The sequence below is a fragment of the Mandrillus leucophaeus genome, unplaced genomic scaffold, assembly GCF_000951045.1.
Source record: "Mandrillus leucophaeus isolate KB7577 unplaced genomic scaffold, Mleu.le_1.0 Scaffold74, whole genome shotgun sequence".
Taxonomy (NCBI): domain Eukaryota; kingdom Metazoa; phylum Chordata; class Mammalia; order Primates; family Cercopithecidae; genus Mandrillus; species Mandrillus leucophaeus.
The window spans coordinates 1,126,615-1,148,178 of NW_012108030.1; the positions used below are offsets into that span (position 1 = coordinate 1,126,615).

At 42.6% G+C, this 21,564-nt stretch overlaps 1 protein-coding gene across 4 annotated transcripts; it reads left to right on the top strand.

Moving 5' to 3' along the window:
* The first annotated feature begins 5,125 nt into the window (after nucleotides 1–5,125).
* On the top strand, nucleotides 5,126–20,762 carry SIGLEC6 (sialic acid binding Ig-like lectin 6). Of its 4 annotated transcripts, XM_011965892.1 has the most exons (8): nucleotides 5,126–5,348; nucleotides 5,411–5,779; nucleotides 5,981–6,259; nucleotides 6,458–6,505; nucleotides 6,966–7,223; nucleotides 8,680–8,773; nucleotides 9,104–9,185; nucleotides 20,395–20,762. In XM_011965892.1, the coding sequence occupies exons 1-8, from the start codon at nucleotides 5,315–5,317 to the stop codon at nucleotides 20,566–20,568; spliced, it is 1,338 nt and encodes a 445-aa protein (XP_011821282.1). In that variant the 5' UTR covers nucleotides 5,126–5,314; the 3' UTR covers nucleotides 20,569–20,762. The 4 variants fall into 4 exon arrangements, with proteins under 4 accessions (XP_011821282.1, XP_011821283.1, XP_011821285.1 ...); XM_011965893.1 differs by lacking the exon at nucleotides 6,458–6,505; XM_011965894.1 differs by lacking the exon at nucleotides 6,458–6,505 and having other exon boundaries at nucleotides 5,132–5,361; nucleotides 5,532–5,779.
* The last annotated feature ends 802 nt before the right edge of the window (nucleotides 20,763–21,564 follow it).

The window sequence follows — 21,564 nt, forward strand, 5'->3', positions numbered from 1 at the left end:
GCCAATGCCATGCTAGCTGCCCAGGGGCCTAAGAACCCACACGATTGTTTGATCCATTGATGCTACTATGGGCGTCCAACTGAGCAACCTGAAGGCCCAAGAATCAACCCACTGGTAACTGCCAACAGAGAAGCCAGTATATACCACCCTGGGGCACAAAGATAGATGCTCAGCCCACTGATGCCAATGCTGGGGACCTGAAGACTCTCCCACTGAGCATCCCTGTCCCTAGCACAACTTTACCATATGCTCCACTAATAACCATGTCCAACTGGCCAAAGAAATCACACATATCACTAATACTATTTACAGTCAAAGAAATACACAGAAAGTATACTACTACTGCACGTAACCATAATCAAAGCCAAAGCACCCCACCAAACAAGCAACATAGATACATTTTCAAGAAAATGTCTTCTTTGAGAGTAAATTAAAAAATAGGAGGAAGCCGCCGTTATACCAGATGCACAGATTTTAACATAAGGACACAGGAAACATGAAAGAACAAGGAAAGGAACACAAGAATTCTGCAGAAATAGATCTTAATCAAAAAGAAATTTTTGAAACTCCAGGCAAAGAATTCAAAATATTGATGTTAAAGAAGTTCAGTGAGATACAACAGAATTCTGAGAATCAATACTATGGAAACCAGAAAAACAATTCAGGGCATAAATGAGAAATTTATCAAAGAGATGTATATTTTTAAAAGTAATCAAATATAAATTCTGGAACTGAATAATTAATTGAAGGAAATACAAAACACATCTGAAAAGTTCAACAATAGACTAAATCTGGCAGAAGAATCTCAGAACTTCAAGACAGGTTTTTTGAAATAATCTAGTCAGACAAAAATAAAGGGAAAGGTACAAAAAAGAATCAGCACAGCCTTCATAACATTTAGGACAATATAAAACAATGGAACTTATAAATTATTGGTATCTATAAGGGTGAAAAAAACAAAGAAATATTGGAAAACCTACCCAACAAAATAATACATGAAAACATCCCAAGTCTAACAAAAGATTTAGACATAGAGATACAGAAGACCCAATGATCCCCAGGCAGATGCCCAGTGCAAAATGTCTTCTCCTTGGCACATTATAGTCAGATTGTGTGAAGTCAAAGTTAAAGAGCAAATTCTACAAACAGCAAGAGAAAAGCATCTAGCTACCTCTAAAGGAAATACCATTTGACTAAGAGGAGATCTCTCAGCAGAAACCTTACAGGCAAGAAAAGAAGGAACTGATATATTCTAAGTACTAAAAGAAAAAATAACTGCCACCACAGAATATTCAAAGAAACTATTCTTCATAAATAAAAGAGAAATAAAGTAATCCCAAGACAAATGCTGATGGAATTTATTACCACTAGACCAGCCCTGCAAAAAATACTCAAAGGAGTCCTAAACCTGGAAGCAAAAGGATGATTTTATCATCATGAAAACACATGAAAGTAAAAAATTCACTGGTAAAGCAATCATACAAATGAGAACTAGAAAGGACTCAAATGGTACCACTACATAAATCCACCAAATCACAAGGACAAACAATAAGATAAAAGGAAAGAAACAAGGAGTCTTTAAAACAAGAAAATGGTTAATAACCTGACAGAAAGGAAGCCTCACAAATCAATAATAGCCATCTATGTAAATAGATTAAAGTATCCTCTTAAGAGATATAGAAGGGCTGAATGGATTTTAAAAATGACTCAACCATATGCAGCTTAAAGAAACACACCTTAAGAAAAGACACATATAGACCAAAAGTCAAAGGATGGAGCAAGATACTCCACACAAATGGAAACCAATAGTAAGCAGCAGTAACTATACTTAGATAAAACAGACCTCAGGTCAAGAGCAGTAGAAAAAGACAAAGAAGGTCATTATATAATGATGAAGGGATCAACCCAGCAAGAGGATCTAACAATTCTGAATATATATGCACCCAGCACTGGAGCAGCCATATCTATAAAGAAAATATTGCTAGATCTAAAGAGAGAGATAGAATGCAATACAATAAGGTAAGAAGCTTCACCACCCTATTCTCAGTATTAGACAGAACATCTAGACAGAAAATCAACAAACAAACATCACATTTAAACTACACTATAGACCAAATGGAACTAACAGACTTTTACAGAACTTCTACCCAACAACTGCAGAATACATATTCTTTTCATCAGTATGTGAAACATTCTCCAGGATACACCATATATTCGACCACAAAATAAGTCTCTATAAATTAAAAAAAATCAATATTATACTAAAAATATACTCAGACCACAATGGAACAAAACAACAAGTCAGCACCAAGAGGAACTCTGGAAACAAGACAGATGCATGGAAATTAAACAATATCCTCTTAATGACCTACCAGGTGAAAATCTGTACAGGAAAAACTAAAAAACACTGATGAAAGAAATTGAAGATGACACAAACAAATGGAAAAACATCCCATGCTCATGAACTGGAAGAATTAAGATCATTAAGAAGACCACATTTGTCTATAGCAATATAAAGATTCAATGCAATCCATGTCAAAATACCAATGTCAGTCTTCACAGAATTGTAAAAAACAATTCTAAAAGTCATATGGATCCAAAAAGAGCCTGAATATCCAAAGCTATCCTAAGGAAAAAGAACAAAACTAGTGGCATCACATTACCTGACTTCAAACTATATTACAAGGCTATAATAACCAAAACAGCATGATATGGCATAAAAATACATGCATAGACCAATGGAATATAACCCAGAAATAAGGCCACATGTATACAGCCAATTGATTGTCAACAAAACTGACAAGAACTTATATTGAGGAAAGGACACCTTCTTCAACAAATGGTGCTGGGAAAATCATATACCCCCACACAAAAGAATGAAACTGGATTCTTCTCTCTCATCATATAAAAAAAAATCTCAAAATGAACCATACACTTAAATATAAGACCCAAAACTATATTTTAAAAAAGCTAGAAGAAAACCAAGGGAAAACTCTTCTGAACATTGACCAGAAGAGTCAGAAATTATGACTAAGTTCTGAAAAGCACAGGCAACAAAAACAAAAATAAACACATGGGACTTAATAAACAAAAAGCTTCTGTCAGCAAAAGAAATATCAGAGTGAAGAAACAACCTGTTGAATTGCAGAAAATATTCGCAAACTATTCTTCTGACAGGCAACTAATATCCAGACTATATAAGGAACTCAACTCAACAGGAAAAAGCAAATAATCCAAGTAAAAAGTGGGCAAAAGACAGGAACAGACAGTTCTCAAAGAAGACATAAGAACAGCCAATACAAAAAAATGGTCAGCATCACTACTTATCAGAGAAGTGCACATCGAAACCACAATGAGATACCATCTTACCCAGTCAGAATGACTATTACTAAAATAAATAAATAAATAACAGATGTTGGCAAGGATGAGGAGAAAGATAACTCTTCTGTACTGTTGGTGGGAATTTAAACTAGTACAGCCACTTTGGAAAACACTACGGACATTTCTCAGGAACTAAAAATAGAATTACTATTCGATCACACAAGCAATCCCACTAATGGGTATCTACCCGAAGGGAAAGAAATAAATACATCAAAGAGACCCCTGCATTCACATGTTTTTTGCTGCACTATTCGCAATATCAAAGATATGGAATCAACCTAAGTGTCAATTAACAGATGAATGGATACAGAAAATATGGTATATATACTATTTGGCCATAAAAAAGAATGAAATCGTGTCATTTGCGGCAGCATGGATGGAACTGGAATTCATTATCTAAATTGAAATAAGCCAGACACAAAAAGACAAATATTGCATGTTCTCACTTACATGTGGGAACTAGAAAAATATTATCACATGGAGGTAGACAGTAGAAAGACAGACAACAGAGACTGGAAAGGGTCAGATAAGGGGAGGAGGGAAGATGAAGAGAAGTGAGTGAAGTGGTACAAACATAGAGTTAGAAGGAATAAATTCAGTGTTACGAAGCAGAATAATGTGATTTTAGTTAACAAGAATGTATTGCACTCAGGTGACGGACACTCTAAATATCCTGACATAATCACTATGCATTATATACATGCAACAAAATTTTACATTTACTCCTTAAGTTTGTAGAAATAAAAAACATTACAAATAAATGGTGGCAAATTCTAATACTTTCATAGGTATTAAAGATTAGCCAGATGCATACTGCACAGAGGAAAATGGAAAACCCTGTGAACTAGACCTAAAATTTTAATTTTCTCTGGATATTCCACTCATGTTGCCCAGAAATATGTCTTTTGTGCCACCTTTAACCGTGAGAAGCAGATTTTTTACAGGAAAGAAACTGCTAATCTCTATGATGAGGACCTAAAAAAACAACTTCTCCAGTCCACACTGCACTGAGTGGCAACATTAATTCCAAAGAAGTTTCTTCTGCACTGCAATTCACAAAATATGTGTCCTCCCTTTTGGTTTACATGAAGTGCTGCATGGTTCTTATTTTGGAGATGTCATTGAAATTTTGTAAGTAAGCATACTAGCTGTCAAGGAAAAACCTCCATACTCACGTTTTAAAAAATATCCAGCATTCTACTGTGACACACGGCAAACTCACCAGTGTCCACAGCTCTAAAGCCAGACGACGTGTGTGTGTGCTGAGGATGGGAGGCTATGGATGGGGATCATCTCAAGGGTAGAGACCAGGTCCCTGGCATCTCTTCTCCAGCCCCGTCTACATACAGATGTTCACTCTGTGAATGAATGAATGAGTGAATGAATGAGTGGCTACCACCCACACTGCCCCTGGGACCATTCTTCCTTTCACTGCCCCAAACACTCCCACAGACCCTACAGAACCCTATATCCTGCAGGACTGACTTTCTCATGGCTTGTGATGAGGCTGTGACTCTCTGAGGCCAGCAGTGACCAGCTCCCAGGTATAAACAGTGGGGCACAGAAAAGCACCTCAGAGTAGGAGGGCCTTAGACACGGGTGTCCCATTCCTCAGATGCCCCCGGAGGCCCTGGTCCAGGCTCTGGTGCTTGCAGGAAGCCCCGAGGTGGGAGGCGGGGCACAGTCTCTGCTCCTCTGCTCTCATTTGAGCAGGTCTCTGTGGTCTCTGTGGTCTCTGGGTCGCAAGGTTTCCGTCTGCTCTGTGCAGAGGGAGTGGAGCTCCGACGGCCTGTGGCTTCTGTGGCTTCCTCTTCTGTGAATCGCCAACATCACGCGCTCCTCCCCAGCCACCCGTTCCTCCCCGCAGTCCTTCCCCTCCACTCCCTTCCCATTCTCTGCTCACGCAGGGAGCCCAGGAAGCCTCGCCTCAGAGATGCTACCGCTGCTGCTGCTCCTGCTGTGGGCAGGTGAGTGGGCCGGGGGAGAGGGGCCGTGGGGCTGGGCCGAGCTGATCTTCATGTCTCCACAGGGGCCCTGGCTTGGGAGCAGAGATTCCGGCTGGAGGGACCAGAGTTGTTGACGGTGCAGGAGGGTCTGTGTGTCCTCCTACCCTGCAGATTGCCCCCTATCTATTCACTCCGATACATTTATTATGGCTACTGGTTCCTGGAAGGGGCTGATGTTCCAGTGGCCACAAATGACCCACATGAAGAAGTGCAGGAGGAGACCCGGGGCCGATTCCACCTCCTCTGGGATCTCAGCAGTAAGAACTGCTCCCTGAGGATCAGAGATGCCCGGAGGAGGGACACTGCTGTATACTTCTTTCAGTTGAAGCAGAAATGGCCAAATTTTGGTTACACATCTTATGTATCTTCCAAGCTCTCTGTGTGTGTGTTGGGTAAGGAACCAGCCCCAGGACTGGCCATCAGGGGAAGATCATGGGGGCTGTAGGGCAGGGCTGGGACTGGACTCCCGTCCTGGGAGGTGGGTAGAATTAAGCCTGTTGGGCTCAGGGGAGGAGCTGAAGCAGAGACTGGGCTTCCCTCTGGGTGAAACCTCACACCCCGGTCCTGATCCTGCGTCCCCATCTCCTCACCAGCCCTGACCCACAGGCCCAGCATCTCCATCCCAGGGACCCTGGAGTCCGGCTGTTCCAGGACCCTGAACTGCTCTGTGCCCTGGGCCTGTGAGCAGGGGACGCCCCCCATCTTCTCCTGGATGTCAGCTGCCCCCACCTCCCTGGGCCCCAGGACCACCCAGTCCTCGGTGCTCACGATCACCCCACGGCCCCAGGACCACAGCACCAACCTCACCTGTCAGGTGACGTTCCCTGGAGTCGGTGTGACCATGGAGAGAACCATCCAGCTCAATGTCTCCTGTGAGTGCTGGGCCAGGACCCCCGGGTCCCTGAGGGATGTGGGGGGGACAGGGCAGGGCTGAGCCAGAGCTTAAAGTTGGGGACCTGGTCGCCAAAGAGGAGAGCTCCCTTCCCTGTTTTCATGGCTCCTGAGGGGAAGGCCCCATGCCTACTGTTCCTCTTCAGGGATGTTGAGGCTGCCACCTCTTTCCACCCCAGATGCTCCACAGAAAGTGACTGTCAGCATCTTCCAAGGAAATAGCACAGGTAGGAACCAGCCTGTCCTGTTCTCTCCAGGGCTGGATGGAAGCAGAGTGGGGACTAACGGGGATCAATATGAGAAGCCAGGACTAAGGCCTCCATAGCCTTCAAAGCCCTGAACTGAATCTGTCCTCACCCCCAGCCTTTGTCACCTCATCCACAGGAGCTGCCACACCCCTCGCACTCCCCCTTCTCTCTGACGCTGCTTGTTTTCCTACTGCCGCAGGCATCTCCGTGGTCCAGGAATGGCACTTGTTTGCCACGACGCTGTCCCCAGCCCCTGCTCCACGCTCTGCAGGGCAACCTGGGCTGCTCCAGGGAAATGGTCTGGGCTCTTCTGAAGACCTGAGGCCCCCACTTTACTAGTCTCCTCCTCAGAGCTAGTGGGGACCCCACAGGAGGAGAGGGACACCAGTGCCTTGCCCCTACACCCCATCTCTCACTCTCTGCACCTCTCTCCCCAAAGCCCTCAAAATCCTGCAAAACACCTCGTCCCTCCCCGTCCTGGAGGGCCAGGCTCTGCGGCTGCTCTGTGATGCTGACGGCAACCCCCCTGCGCACCTGAGCTGGTTCCGGGGCTTCCCTGCCCTGAACGCCACACTCATCTCCAATACCGGGGTCCTGGAGCTGTCGCAAGTAGGGTCTGCAGAAGAAGGAGGTTTCACCTGCCGCGCTCAGCACCCTCTGGGCTCCCTGCAAATCTCTCTGAGTCTCTTTGTGCAATGTGAGTGTGGGGAGGTGCGCGAGAGTGTGGGCAGCTGGGCGAGAACTCCGTAGTATTCAGAGAAGAGGCCCCTGCTAAGTCCTGTCCTCCTTCCCCAGACCCCTCACAACTGCTGGGACCCTCCTGCCTCTGGGAGGCTTAGAGTCCACACTGCAGCGGCTCCTCCCTGCACTGGAAGCTTGGGGAGGGGATGCTGGAGGAATGGGAACAGCAGCCATGGCTCTTTCACAGTCACCCCTAGCCAGCCGGTCCCTTGGCCAACAGCTCCCTGAGCCTCTGCCAGGGATTCAGCTCAAGTCTCAGGCTCAGCTTCGAGGCCCAGAACATCCCAGAGCAGCTCTGTCCCAGCTGCTACCAGGTCAGGAGTCTGCTAAGAGGTGACAGCTGAGGGAAGAGAAGCCTGGGTTCTTGCATGAGTTTGCTAGGGCTGCCATAACAAAGTATTTCAAAGTGCATGACTTAAACAATAGGGATGTATTGTCTCACGGTTCTCAAGGTCAGAAGTCCAAGATCATGCACGGTGTTAGAGTTGGTTCCTTCTGAGGCTGTGAGGGAGAATCTCTTCCATGCTCCTTCCCTGGCTTCTGGTGGTTTCCTGGGAGTCTTTGGCGTTCCTTGGTTTGAAGGAGCATTGCCTTGACCTCTGACTTAATCTTCACATCCTCATGTGCGTCTGTGTCCACATTTTCCTTTTTTTTTTTTTTTTTTGGAGAGGAAGACTCACTCTGTTGCTAGGCTGGAATGCAATGGTGTGATCTTGGCTCACTGCAATGTGATAATCTGACATATGCAACCTCCACCTCCCGGGTTCAAGCGATTCTCCTGCCTCAGCCTCTCGAGTAGCTGGGACTACAGGCGCTCACCACCATGCCCAGCTAATTTTTATATTTTGAGTAGAGACGGGTTTCACCATGTTGGCCAGGATGGTCTCAATCTCCTGACCTCGTGATCTGTCCGCCTCAGCCTCCCAAAGTGATGGAATTACAGGTGTGAACCACCGCACCCAACCCACATTTTCCCCTTTTTATAAGGACAATAGTCATATTGGATTAGGGCTCACCCTGATCCAGGATGACCTCATTATAACTAATTACATCAGCTATGACCCTTCTCCAAATCAGGTCACGCTTTCAGGTGCTGGGGGTTAGGACTTCAAAATAGGAATTGTGGGGAGACATAATTTAACCCTAACTGCTCCAGAGAAATGAAGCTTGGAGAAGACGTTTCCAAGGCCCAGACCAGAGTGGCTAGGGACGCAACGTCCTCAGTCTTGCAGTTGGGGGAAGGGGGAGTCATGGAGAGAGAAGAGGCTGGTTCCGGGTTCACAGGGCAGTGAAGTGGTGAGTGACTGAGTCCTGGATTGGGGGTGGTCACATTAGTGGAAGGTGGAGAGGAATGGCTGTTGGGAGGATGTACTGGAATTGGAACTGGAGTTCACTCAAAATTCCAATTATAGGGAAACCAGAAGGCGGGGTTAGTGGTGTCCTGGGAGCAGTCTGGGGAGCTGGCACCACAGCCCTGGTTTTCCTCTGTGTTGGTTTCATCTTCAGGTGAGACTGGGCTCCAGGGAGGCACAGAAAGACTTGATGTGGGAAGGGCACACAGGTGGCAGAATCTCAGAAAACCAAGTGGAGGAAAATGGGGTGCTTGGGAAAGTCGAGAGTGAGGAAAGGGAGGGTAGTGGTGGTGTGAATTACCCCGTTGACCAGCTGAGCCAAGCATGAGGTCTCTTTGAAACCATGGTTCAACTCTTGGGCTTGTGGGATCACCTGGACCTCTTCATTACTTCTGTACTCTCCATAGGGAGTGGGGAGATGGTTCTTTTTTGGGGAAAGAGGCTCCAAATAACCAGACTGAAAGGCTTGATGCTGTTCCCTCAGAGTGAAGACCAGAAGGAAGAAAGCAGCCCAGCCAGTGCAAAACATGGATGATATGAACCCCGTCATGGTCTCAGGCTCCAGGGTGAGTGATAGAGACCTTAATTTCCACTCAGCATTACCCCTTTTGAATGCTGCCCTATGTAAGGACCCTGAGGCATTTCTTCATTAACACCTGACATTCCGTGCAGTTCCACATGTGACTATTTTAAAGTTTTGATTCAGTAATAATTTAAAAAGTGTTGATGTCAATAATTTAAAATAGTCACATGTGCAACTGAATCTAATAGTTCTGATGAAATATGTACTCCAGTTAGTTTGTTGGGGGTATTTATGCTCCTCATATATCAGATTATCATATTTCCTGGAATATTAGCCTTTTCTTATGGCATTGATTATTGAGAAAAAGAAATGAACAAAACTTAGTCTGTGTCAGGTGCATTAAGTACAAGGAATGTGGTAGATACAAGCCCTATAGTAGACAGTCCAAATCAACCCGAAGTCATTACTGCTCATCACCATTACATTGCATTTTTCACATCAACTACAGTATTTACTTAATGTCAGCTTTATGACATTATGGAGGAGGCATACTTTATAATAGAAAGCACGCATTTTAAGTGTCCAGTTAAATTAGTTTGGGCAAATGTACACACACTGTAACCATGTCCCCACTTAAGATAGGGAATCTTTTCATCATCCCTCCAAGTTTTCTCATTTTCTTTCCCAGTCAATGTCTCATTTCCAGCAATCACTTTTATGACCCCTATCACTATCTGTTAGTTTCGTCCATTCTGGAACTTCATGAAAATGGAATCGCACAATACTTACTCTATGTAACTGGCTTCTATCACTTCATTAAATATATAAATATATTAAATGTATATGCACTCAATAACAGAGCATTATTTATCAAAATAAATGAACAAAAACCAACAGAGCTGCAAGGGGAAATAGATACATCCACGGCTATAGTTGATTTGCTATACAGATAATTTTGTCACCCAGGTAATCAGCATAACACCCAATAGGTTATTTTTCAATTCTCACCCTCCTCCCACTCTCCACCCTCAAGTAGGTCCTAGTGTCTATTGTTCCCTTCTTTGTGTCTATGTGTGCTCAATGTTTAACTCCCACATTTAAATGAGAACATACAGTATTTGGTTTTCTGTTCCTGTGTTAATTTGCTTAGGATAATGGTCTCCAGCTCCATCCATGTTGCTGCAAAGGACATGATCTCATTCTTTTTTATGGCTGCATAGTATTCCATGGTGTCTATGTACCACATTTTCTTTATCCAGCCCACCATCGATGGGTATCTAGGTTGATTCTATGTCTTTGCTATTGTGAATAGTGCTGCAATGAACAAATGCATGCATGTGTTTTTAAGATAGAATAATTAATATTCCTTTGGGTATATACCCAGTAATGGGATTGCTGGGTTGAAGGGTAATTCTACTTTAAGGTCTTTGAGAAATCTCCAGACTGTTTTCCACAGTGGCTCAACTAACTTACATTCCCACTAGCAGTGTATAAGTGTTCCTTTTTCTCTACAACCTTGCCAACATCTGTTATTTTTTCACTTTTTTTAGTAATAGCCATTCTGACTTGCGTGAGGTGGTATTTCACTGTGGTTTTGATTTGCATTTCCCTAATGATTAGTGATTTGAACATTTCTTTTTTTACTTGTTGGCCATATAAAAGTCTTCTTTTGAGAAGTGTCTATTCATATTCTTTGCCACTTTTTAAAGGAGTTGTTTGGTTTTTGCTCGTTAATTTGTTTAAACTCCTTATAGACTCCGGATATTAGAAGTTTGTTAGATGTTTGTAGTTTGTAAATATTTTCTCCCATTCTGTAGGTTGTCTGTTTACTCTGCTGATAATTTCTTTTGCTGGGCAGAAGAAGCTTTCCTCTTAACCCTGATCTTTAGTTTAATTAGGTCCCACTTGTCAATTTTTGTTTTTGTGGAAACTGCTTTTGGAGTCTTGGTCATGAAATCTTTCCCAGGGCCAATGTCCAGAATGGTGTTTCCTTGGTTTTCTTCTAGAGTTTTTAATATTTTACATGTTACATCTAAGGTTTTAATTCATCTTGAGTTTTTTTTTTTTTACATGGTGAAAGCTGGAAGTACAGTTTTGATCTTCTGCATATGACCAGCTAATTATCCCAGCACCATTTATTGAATAGGAAGTCCTTTCCTCACTGCCTGTTATTGTCAGCTTTGTCAAAGATCAGATAGTTGTAAGTTTGCGGCGTTATTTCTGGGTTCTCTAAACTGTTCCATTGTTCTATGTGTCTTTCTGTACAAGTATCTTGCTGTTTTAGTTACTGTAGCCTTGTAGCGTTGTCTGAAATCAGGTAATATGATGCTTCCCGGTTTGCTCTTTTTGTTTGGGGTTGCTTTGGCTATTCATGTTCTTTTTTTATTCCAAATGAATTTTAGAGTGGTTTTTATTAGTTCTGTGAAAAATGTCATTGATAGTTAAATAGGAATAGCATTGAATCTGTAAATTGCTTTGGACAGTATGGTCATTTTAATAATATCAATTCTTCCTATCCATGAGCGTGGAATGTTTTTCCATTTGTTTGTGTTGTCTCTGACTTCTTTCAGCAGTGTTTTGTAATTCTCTTTTTAGAGATCTTTCACCTCTGTGGTTGGTTAGCTCTATTTCTAGGCATTTTATTCCTTCGTAGCTATTGTGATGGGATTGCATTCTTGATGTGGTTCTCATCTTTGATGTTACTGGTGTATAGAAACGCTGCTGGGTTTTGTACATTGATTTTGTATCCTGAAACTTTTCTGAAGTTGTTTATCAGATCTAGGAACCTTTGAGCAAAGACTATGGAATTTTCTAGATACAGAATCACATCTTCTGCAGAGATAGTTTGACTTCCTCTCTTCCCATTTGGATGTCTTTTCTTTCTCTCGCATTATTGCTCTGGCTAGGACTTCCAGTACTGTGTTTAAGAGGAATGGTGAGAGAGGGCATCTTGTATTGTTCTAGTTCTTCCAGCTTTTGCCCATTTAGTATGATGTTGGCTGTGGTTTTGTCATAGATGGCTCTTATCATTTTGAGGTATGCACCTTTGATGCTTAGCTTGTTCAAGGTTTTTAACATGGAGGGATATTGAATTCTATCAAAAGCCTTCTCTGCATCTATTGAGATGATCATGCGGTTTTTATTTTAGTTCTGTTTATGTGATACATCATATTTATTGATTTGCAAATGTGGAACCAACCTTTAATCCCAGGAATAAAACCTACTTGATTGTAGTGGATTAGCTTTTTGATGTGCTGCTGGAATTGGTTTGCTAGTATTTTATTGAGGATTTTTGCATGTATGTTCATTAGGGCTATTGTCCTGAAGTTTTCTTCTTTCATTGTGTCTCTGCCAGATTTTTAGTATCAGAATGATGCTGGCCTCATAAAATTAGTTAGGGAGGAGTCTTTCCTTCTTGATTTTTTGAAATAGTTTTAGTAGGACTGGTACCAGCTCTTCTTTATACATCTGGTAGCATTCAGCCGTGAATCCATCTGGTTCAGGACTTCTTCTGATTGGTGGGTTTTCCTACCACTGATTCAATTTCAGTACTCATTACTTAACTGTTTGGGGTTTCAATTTCTTCCCGGTTTAATCTTGGGAGGTTTTATAATATGTTTCCAGGAATTTGTTCATTTCTTCTAGGTTTTCTAGTTTGTGGGCATAAAGGTGTTCATAATAGTCTGAGTGTTTTTTCTTCTTTTGTATTTTTGTGAGATTGGTGGTAATGTCCCCTTCATTATTTCTGATTGTGTATATTTGGTTATTCTTCCTTTTTTATTATCCAGATAGTGGTCTATCAGTCTTATTTATTCCTTCAGAAAACCAACTTTTGGTTTTGAAAAAGTCTTTTGTATGTTTTTTCTCACCTCCATTTTGTTCAGTTCAGCTCTAATTTTGGTTACTTCTTTACTTCTGCTAGCTTTGGGGTTGGTTTGCTCTTGTTTTTCAAGTTCCTCTAGATGTGATGTAGGTTGCTAATTGGTTAGATATATGTAACCATTTCACTTGGGCATTTAGTGCTGAAAACTTTCCTCTTAACACTGCTTTAGTTGTGTTCCAAAGATTCTGATATGTTGTATCTTTGTTTTCATTTATTTCAAACAATTTCTTGATTTCTGCCTTAATTTCATTGTTTACTCAAAAGTCATTCAGTGGCAGATTATTTCATTTCCATTTAGTCGTATGGTTTTGAGAGATCTTCTTGGTATTGATTTCCATTTTTATTGTGCTGTGGGCTGAGAGTGTAGTTGGTATGATTTGTTTTCTTCTTTTTTTTTAATTTGTTGAGACTTGCTTTACGGTCAAGCATGTGGTCAATTTTATAGTATGTGCCATGTGCTGATGAGGAGAATGTGTATTCTGACTTTGTTTAGTGGAGGGTTGTGCAGATGTCTGTTAGATCCATTTGCTCAAGTGTCAAGTTTAAGTCCTGAATATCTTTGTTAGTATTATGCCTGGATGATCTGTTCAATACATCAGGGGTGTGTTGAAGTTTCCCACTGTTATTGTGTGGTTATCTGAATTTCTTTGTAAGTCTCTAAGAACTTGCTTTATGAATCTGGGTGCTCCAGTGTTGATACATATATACTTATGAGAGTTGAGTCTTCTTCTTGAATTGAACCCTCTATCATTATGTAATTCCCTTCTTTGTCCTTTTTGATCATTGTTGTTTTAAAATATATTTTGTATGAAATAAGAATAGCAACCCCTGCTTTCCATTTGCTTGATAGATCTGTCTCCATCTCTCTGCTTTGAAACTATAGGTGTAATTGCATGTGAGATGGGTCTGTCGAAGATAAAATACAGTTGGGTCTTGCTTCTTTATCCAACTTGCCACTCTATGCCTTTTAATTTGGGTATTTAGCTCACTTATGTTCAAGGTTAATATTGATATGTGAGGATTAGGTCCTGACATCATGTTGTTAGCTTGTTGTTATGCAGACTTGATTTTTGTATTTGCTCTATAGTGTCAATGATCTATGTACTTAAGTGTGTTTTTGTGGTGGTAGGTAAATGTTTTTGTGTTCATGTTTGGCGCTATCTTAAGGACCTCTTGTAAAGCACATATGGTGGTAATTAATTCCCTTCGCATTTGCTTGGGACGAAAAGGATTTTATTTCCCTTCTCTTATGAAACTTAGTTTGGTTGGGTATGAAATTCTTGATAGGAATTTCTTTTATTTAAGGATCCTGAATATAGGCCCCCCAGTCTCTTCTGGCTTGCAATCTTTCTGCTAAAAGGTCCTTTATTAGCCTGATGGGATAATCTTTGTACGTGACTCGTCTCTCCTCTCTAGCTGCCTGTAATATTTTTTCTTTGGCGTTGATCTTGGAGAACCTGATGACTGTGTGTCTTGGGGATGATTCTCTTATATATTATCTTAACGAGGTTCTCTGAATTTCCTGAATGTGCATGCTGACCTCTCTAGAGAGGCTGGGGAAATTTTTGTGGACAATATCCTCCAATATGTTGAAGTGGCTTGCTCTCTCTCCTTCTCTTTCAGGGATGCCAATGAGTTGTAGATTTGGTCTCTTTACATAATCCCACATTTTTTGGAGGTTTTGTTCATTTTTAAAATTCTTTGTTCTTTATTTTTGTCTGCCTGAGTTAATTTGAAGAACCAGTCTTTGGGCTCTGATATTCTTTCCTCAGCTTGGTTTATTCTGCTGTTAATACTTCTGATTGTGTTACGAAATTTTTATAGTGAGTTATTCAACTCTATCAGCTCAGTTTGGTTCTTTCTTAAGATGGCTATTTCATTTTTAATCTCTTCAGTTGTTTTACTGATTCCTTTGATTCCCTGGAATGGGTTTCTACTTTCTCCTGAATCTCAATAATCTTGATTGTCATCCAGATTCTGAATTTTTTGTCTGTTATTTTAGCCATTTCATCCTGGTTAAGAACTTTTGCTGGGGAACTAGTGTGGTCATTATGAGGTAAGAAGACACTCTGGGTTTTAGATTTGCCAGAGTTCTTGCACTGGTTCTTTCTCATTTATGTGGGCTCATGTTTCCTTAATTGTGCTATAATTTGAGTACAGTCAGTTGGCTTTGTTTCTGGATGTTTTCAGAAGGCCAAAGCTTTGTGCAGGGTCTTTATTTGTTGCTAAATTCTTGTCCTTAGTTTCACAGTGGGGTATATTAGCAAAGTATTTTTGATGTTGAAGTTTGGATGTGATCCAACACATGGTGCTTAAGCATAATGGCTGGCAGGTAGGCTCTTGTTCAGCCACGTGAATCCTCTGTATTTCCTCACATTTGCAGCCATGCTCCCTCCCAGTGCTCTGAGAGTGTGGGCTCCTCTGTCACTCAAGTGCTGGCTACAGATCTTGACTTGGCACTCTTGGGCTGCACACTACAGCCCTTTGGTGAGCCCAGGCATTTTGTTTCCTCCCCAGCTTGGAGCAGCAGGGCCAGGGACCTTGGAAGTGCCAATGATAGAGGGCTTTTTCCTTGTTTCTTGGGGCTTCATCCTAGAGAAATGCAGAGCTGCTGCCAATTGGAATAATCACCCCTGGTTGAGGCAACTGTGCTGTGAGCCCAAGCAGGTGGACTTACCCGGTGAAGAGTAATGGTTGGAGGCTCACAGGGAAGAGAGACTGGGCTCCTCTCTGTAGTGCTGTGGCATGCTGGAGGTTCCACCAAATAAATCAGGCTCTTTGTTCCTTCCTCAGCCTGAGAGCAGCGAGAGCAGTATGGCTGCAGCAGCAATGGCAGAGAGGCTGCCAGCTGCTCTGAGAGCTCCACCCCAGAATGACACAGAGCCACGGCCAATAGGAACTTTCATCTAGGGGTGGGGCCACTGTGCTGCAGGCCCCAGCCAGAGGCCCTGCCTGGTGAAGAGTGGGGAGTAGGAGGCCCACAGGGAAGCGAGTCTGGGCTCCTTTCTGTATGGTGGTTGCAGTGTGTTGGAGGTGCCAGCAAAGTGATCAAGGTCTTTATTATTTTCCCAGCCTGAAGGCATCAAGGGCAGTACCATTGCAGTGGCAATGACAAAGAGGCTGTGGGTTGAACCAGGGATATCCTCCCCAGAGAAACACATAACTGCCACCAACTCAAGTGGGGGTAGGGCAGCTGTGCTGGGGGCCCAGGTCAGGAGGTCCTTCTCAGTGAGGAATAATGGGGCAGGGACCCACGCTGAAACAGTCTGGCTGCTTTTCCATAAAGCAGTTCCAGTGTGTTCCATAAAGCAGGGCCAGTGATAGCCCTTATGCTCTTTTCTCCTTCTCCAGCCTCAGAGGAGTAGGAGTGGGACCTGTGGAGGCAAAAAAAAAAAAAAACCCAGCAGGCTTGTCTGTTACCTCTGGGAGCCCTGTCCCAGAGAAATGGAGAGCTGCTACTGGCCCAGGTGCTCAGGCAGCGGTGGGGTGGCTGTGCTGGGGTCCCAGGCCAGTGAACTTTGTCTAGCGAGTTGTAGCAGAGGTGAGGTCTGCAAACCATCTGCTCCTCAGCCCCGTAAATGTGGTCTCTACCCTGAGGGCGTGTGAGAGAGCCTGGCCTCTCTTGGTAGTGGAGCTATGATACTGGTGCCCAGGTGCTCATAGGTCCAAGGCCCTTGGGACTCCACATGGGCCTGAGCAGTGGCTCTGCCCAGTCTCCACACAGCTCTCCATGTCAGTCTGGAGGCCTCAGGGGGAGCTCTCATGCCCAGGATTACAAAGGTCCATGGCAGAAGTGTGGGTCCTTGCGGGCTGTCACTCATTCACTGTTTCCCTGCGGTGGGGAGCCTCCTTTGACTCCATGCCAATCCCGGGTACAGAGCTGCCTTGTCTCATTCTTCTCTGCACTCTGGGTCATGTTGCTTCCTTGATGAATCTCAACGTGTCCTTCTGGACAGTCTAGTTGGAGAGCTAATGTCTACTTGCTATTCTATCTCCTCTCCATTAGAGTGGTACACACTCTATAGTCAATTTTTAAAAAACTCTTATCTCAGTCACTGGTAGTACAAGCACATGAAATATCAGTCTACCATGGTGAATGTTACATGTGCAATTGCAAAGAATGTGTTTTCGGAAGATACTGGATGTAGTAGTCTACAAATGTCAATTAGGTCAAGTTATTTTACACTAGTGTTCAAGCTTTCTATATCCTTAGTGATTTTCTGTCTGCTTACTTTTACAATTTATTTGTTAAATCATGCTCTGTGATTGGTTGCATATGCACTTAGGATTTTTATATCTTTTAATGAATTGGCTTGTTTATCATTATGAAATGTCTTTATTTCTGGTAATATTTCTTTTCCTAAAATATACTGTCTGATTTAATATTGCCACTCTAGTGTTCTTAATATTAGTGCTTATTTGTTATGTGTTTTCTCTCCTCTTACTTTTAACACATTTGTGCCGTCATATGTATTGTGTCTGTCTTACAGATATCACAACGTTTATTCTACCTATTTTATCAAGTCTGCCAATATCTTCCTTTTAACTGGAGTGTTTAGACCATTTATATTTAATGTGATTATTTATTTGGCTCAGTTTAATCCTACCAGATTGCTCTTTGCTTTACATTTATATTTGTCCTTTTATATTTATCACCCTTTTTTGCCTTTTTGGTAGTTTTAAAATATTACTACCTTTTTATTTATTTATTTATTTATTTTTTGAGACAGAGTCTCGCTCTGTCGCCCAGGCTGGAGTGCAGTGGCTGGATCTCAGCTCACTGCAAGCTCCGCTTCCTGGGTTTATGCCATTCTCCTGCCTCAGCCTCCGGAGTAGCTGGGACTACAGGCACCCGCCACCTCGCCCGGCTAGATTTTTGTGTTTTTTAGTAGAGACGGGGTTTCACCGTGTTAGCCAGGATGGTCTTGATCTCCTGACCTCATGATCCACCTGTCTCGGCTTCCCAAAGTGCTGGGATTACAGACTTGAGCCACCGTGCCCGGCCGATATGTTTCTATTTACCGATATACTTTTCACTGCTTACATTCCACAGCTTCTTTGCATAGGTAGCGATTTTGGTGGCATACTAGACATTGTGTTATATTGTTGATTATCTGGATATTTTAATCTTCCTTTAAAAATTGTGGAACTTTGTTCTCAAATGCAGTTAATTTATTAGCGGATCGTCTAGGCCCAGTCAAAGATTTTTATAAAAGCTTTGGTAGGGTGACTTTCTATTTGCCTTCATTCCAGCTTTCTCATAGCTGTTCCTTCTCCAGCAGCATGTACCCAGGCTTTCAGCCTTTCACTGTGTGCACACAGCTTAGTATTCAGCCAAAGATTCAAGGGGACCTCTATGCATACTTTCTGGAGTTCTTTCCCTGTGTAGTTGTTTCTCTCTGTACTCTGCTCTACAAATTCCACCCACACCATTCCCACTTGAACTGCAGTTGCTGCCTCCACAGCTTCCTAAGATTCTTGTGTTCCTCTTGGATTTATCCTCCACATACTGCAGTTTGGAAATTGTCATTTGATCATGGGACTCACCTCATTGGTTTCCTTTCTTTCAGATGTTACAGTCCTGGGCTGCCTGTTTGCCTTGTAAAACACTTATGTCACATACTATGTATAGTTTTCTAATTATGCTGGGAGGGTGCCAGTTACTCTACCATAGCCTGAATGAGAACTGACCAAGAATAATTCAAGTCGTAATTTCTGTTGTTGGGACCCTCAGGAAAAACTGGTGCTAGGGGAGGTAATACCTAGACTGTCTTCCAAAAATCTGGGATGTGTGGATGGGGGAAGGTGGCAAGGGGAAGGCCAGGGAGAGGCAATTTCCACCTGTTCTTTTCTTCATTCAGTAGGACTTTTGTGCTGATCTGCCATTTCTCCTATAGAAATTCACACCTTTAGTCTCGGACTTTGCCACTGATTTGTGTAGCAAGAATGCAGGCAGGAAAATATTATCCCAATGATAGAGGACAGGCATGAGCAGAATATAAATCTCATTTCTGTAACCATTCATCCACTGTCACCAATGCCTCCCTGAACACACACACACACACACACACACACACACACACACACACCCCACTATAAAATATTTTGTTTCCCCAGAGGTTTCCCACTTTTTCTTATTTGCTCATTCCATAATTTCTTGTATTGCCTCTTGGTTTATTTGGAGGAACAACACACTTAGTGTGTGTTAAATCCCCACCTTGTTGGGAATCATTACATAATTTCTTTACCATGCTTTACTTTCAAGTTTTCAGGGGTGTTGGAAAGAGAAGGTATAGGAGAGGGTGTCTGGTGGCCTGTTCTGCAGGACCCGGTCTCTGCTCTGTCCTCCAGTACCTGTCTAGGAACCAGATACGCAGCTCCTGCCCCTGCTTTATATTTCAAAATATCTGCTATCATGAATTAAAAATGTGATTTTGTTTCCTGTTTTTAACTAACTTTATCTCATAGAAAACTACACTGCCTACTATCTGGGAGATGGCGCTTGGTGGCCTGTACTGCAGGACTCAGTCTCTGCTCTGTCCTCCAGTACCTGTCTAGGAACCAGATATGCCACTCCTGCCCCTGTTTTATATTTCAAAATATCTGCTATCATGAATTAAAAATGTGATTTTGTTTCTGTTTTTAACTAACTTCATCTCATAGGAAACCACACTGCCTACTATCTGGGACCGTGTCTGCTTTCTTCATGGCTTAACGTATAGCACATGTCACATGACCCACACAATAAGCTGGTTCTGAGTCCTGCTCAGTGGTGCATGTGTGTAGACGTGTGTCTTTAGGCAATATGTGGAGCCTCTCTTAGCCTCAGTGTTCCTGTTTGTAAGATGAATGTCATCATGGAATCCACTCCAAAGCATTTTTTTGAGAATAGAATATGACTGATTAATGTAAACACTCACTAAGGGCTGGCCAATCTTAATTATTAAATATTTAAAAATAAATGAATGCAGTGGACGTGGTGACTCATGCTTGTAATCCCAGCATTTTGGGAAGCCAAGGTGGGTGAATTCCTTGAGCCCAGGGGTTCAAGACCAGCCTGGGCAACATGGTGAAACTCCATCTCTACAAAGATTAGCCAGGTGTGGTGCATGCCTGTAGTCCCAGCTACATGGGAGGCTGAAGCAGGAGGATCATTCGAACCCAGGTGTTCGAGGCTGCCTGAGCCGTGATCATGCCACTGCACTCCAGCCTGGACAACAGAGCGAGACCCCATCTCAAAAATAAAATAAAATAATAAATGAATGGATAAATAATAAAGTTCCATCAGTTCTACTCCTTTTCTGATCCTTGGCTGCTATCTTTGAGAACCTATTGTCCAGCCCTGAATCTTTTCTTTTCTTCCATTCAGGGTCATCAGCACCAGTTCCAGAGAGGCATAGTTTCAGACCACCCTGCTGAGGCTGACCCCGTCTCAGGAGATGAGCAGGAGCTCCACTATGCTTTCCTACGCTTCCACAAGGTGCAGCTTCAGGAACCAGAGGTCACCAACACTGAATACTCAGAAATCAAGATACGCAAGTGAGGAATTGTCCAAAGCCATAACCTTGATTGGAGACAACATGGTACCTCTCAGTGTATTGGTTACTAGGGCTGCCGCAGCAACGTACCACAGACTGAGTGATGTAAACACAGAACTTTATTTTCTTACAGTTTTAGATGTTAGAGGTCTGAGAACAAGGTGTTATCAGGGTTGGTTCCTTCTAAGGCCTCTCTTGTGTCTTCACATGGTCTTACCTCTGAGTGTGTTTATGTCCTAATCTTCTCTTCTTACAAAGACACTAGTCATATGGGATTAGGGCTTCTCTGTGACCTAATTTAAATAAATTAACTATTTAAAGACCCTCCAAATACAGTAACCTTCTGAGATATTGAGATTTAAGACTTCCAACATATGAATTTTAGAAGAGAACAACTTAGCCCATAGCACTGTGTCCAATTTTTTAAAAAATTAATATTTTTGTTGTCAATGGACTATATAAATTCCTTAGTATATATGGCAGATCACAGGACTTCCGTCCAACAGAACTGAGTTCAACTCTATCTATGCCAGTTACTGAGCAAGTCACTTTATCTCCCTGCTCTGTAAGGCAGGGAAATAATTTCTGTCTAACCAGATTATTGTGAAAGGTCAAAGAAAGCATACAGCTAACATACAGCTTTGTCAGCTGTAAAACAGCTAACGAAGGCCCTGACACAAAGTTTTTCATAAAGTCTGTATATTATTGTAAATAAATGCCTTGTATCTGGCTTTGGTTACCTGTTTTTTGTTGTTGTTGTTTGTTTGTTTGTTTGTTTGAGACGGAGTCTTCCTGTGTCACCCAGGCTGGAGTGCAGTGGCGCGATCTCAGCTCACTGCAAGCTTCGTTCCCTGGGTTCACGCCATTCTCCTGCCTCAACCTCCCAAGTAGCTGGGACTACAGGCGCCCGCCGCCACGCCTGGCTAATTTTTTGAATTTTTAGTACAGACAGGGTTTCACCGTGTTAGCCAGGATGGTCTCCATCTCCTGACCTCATGATC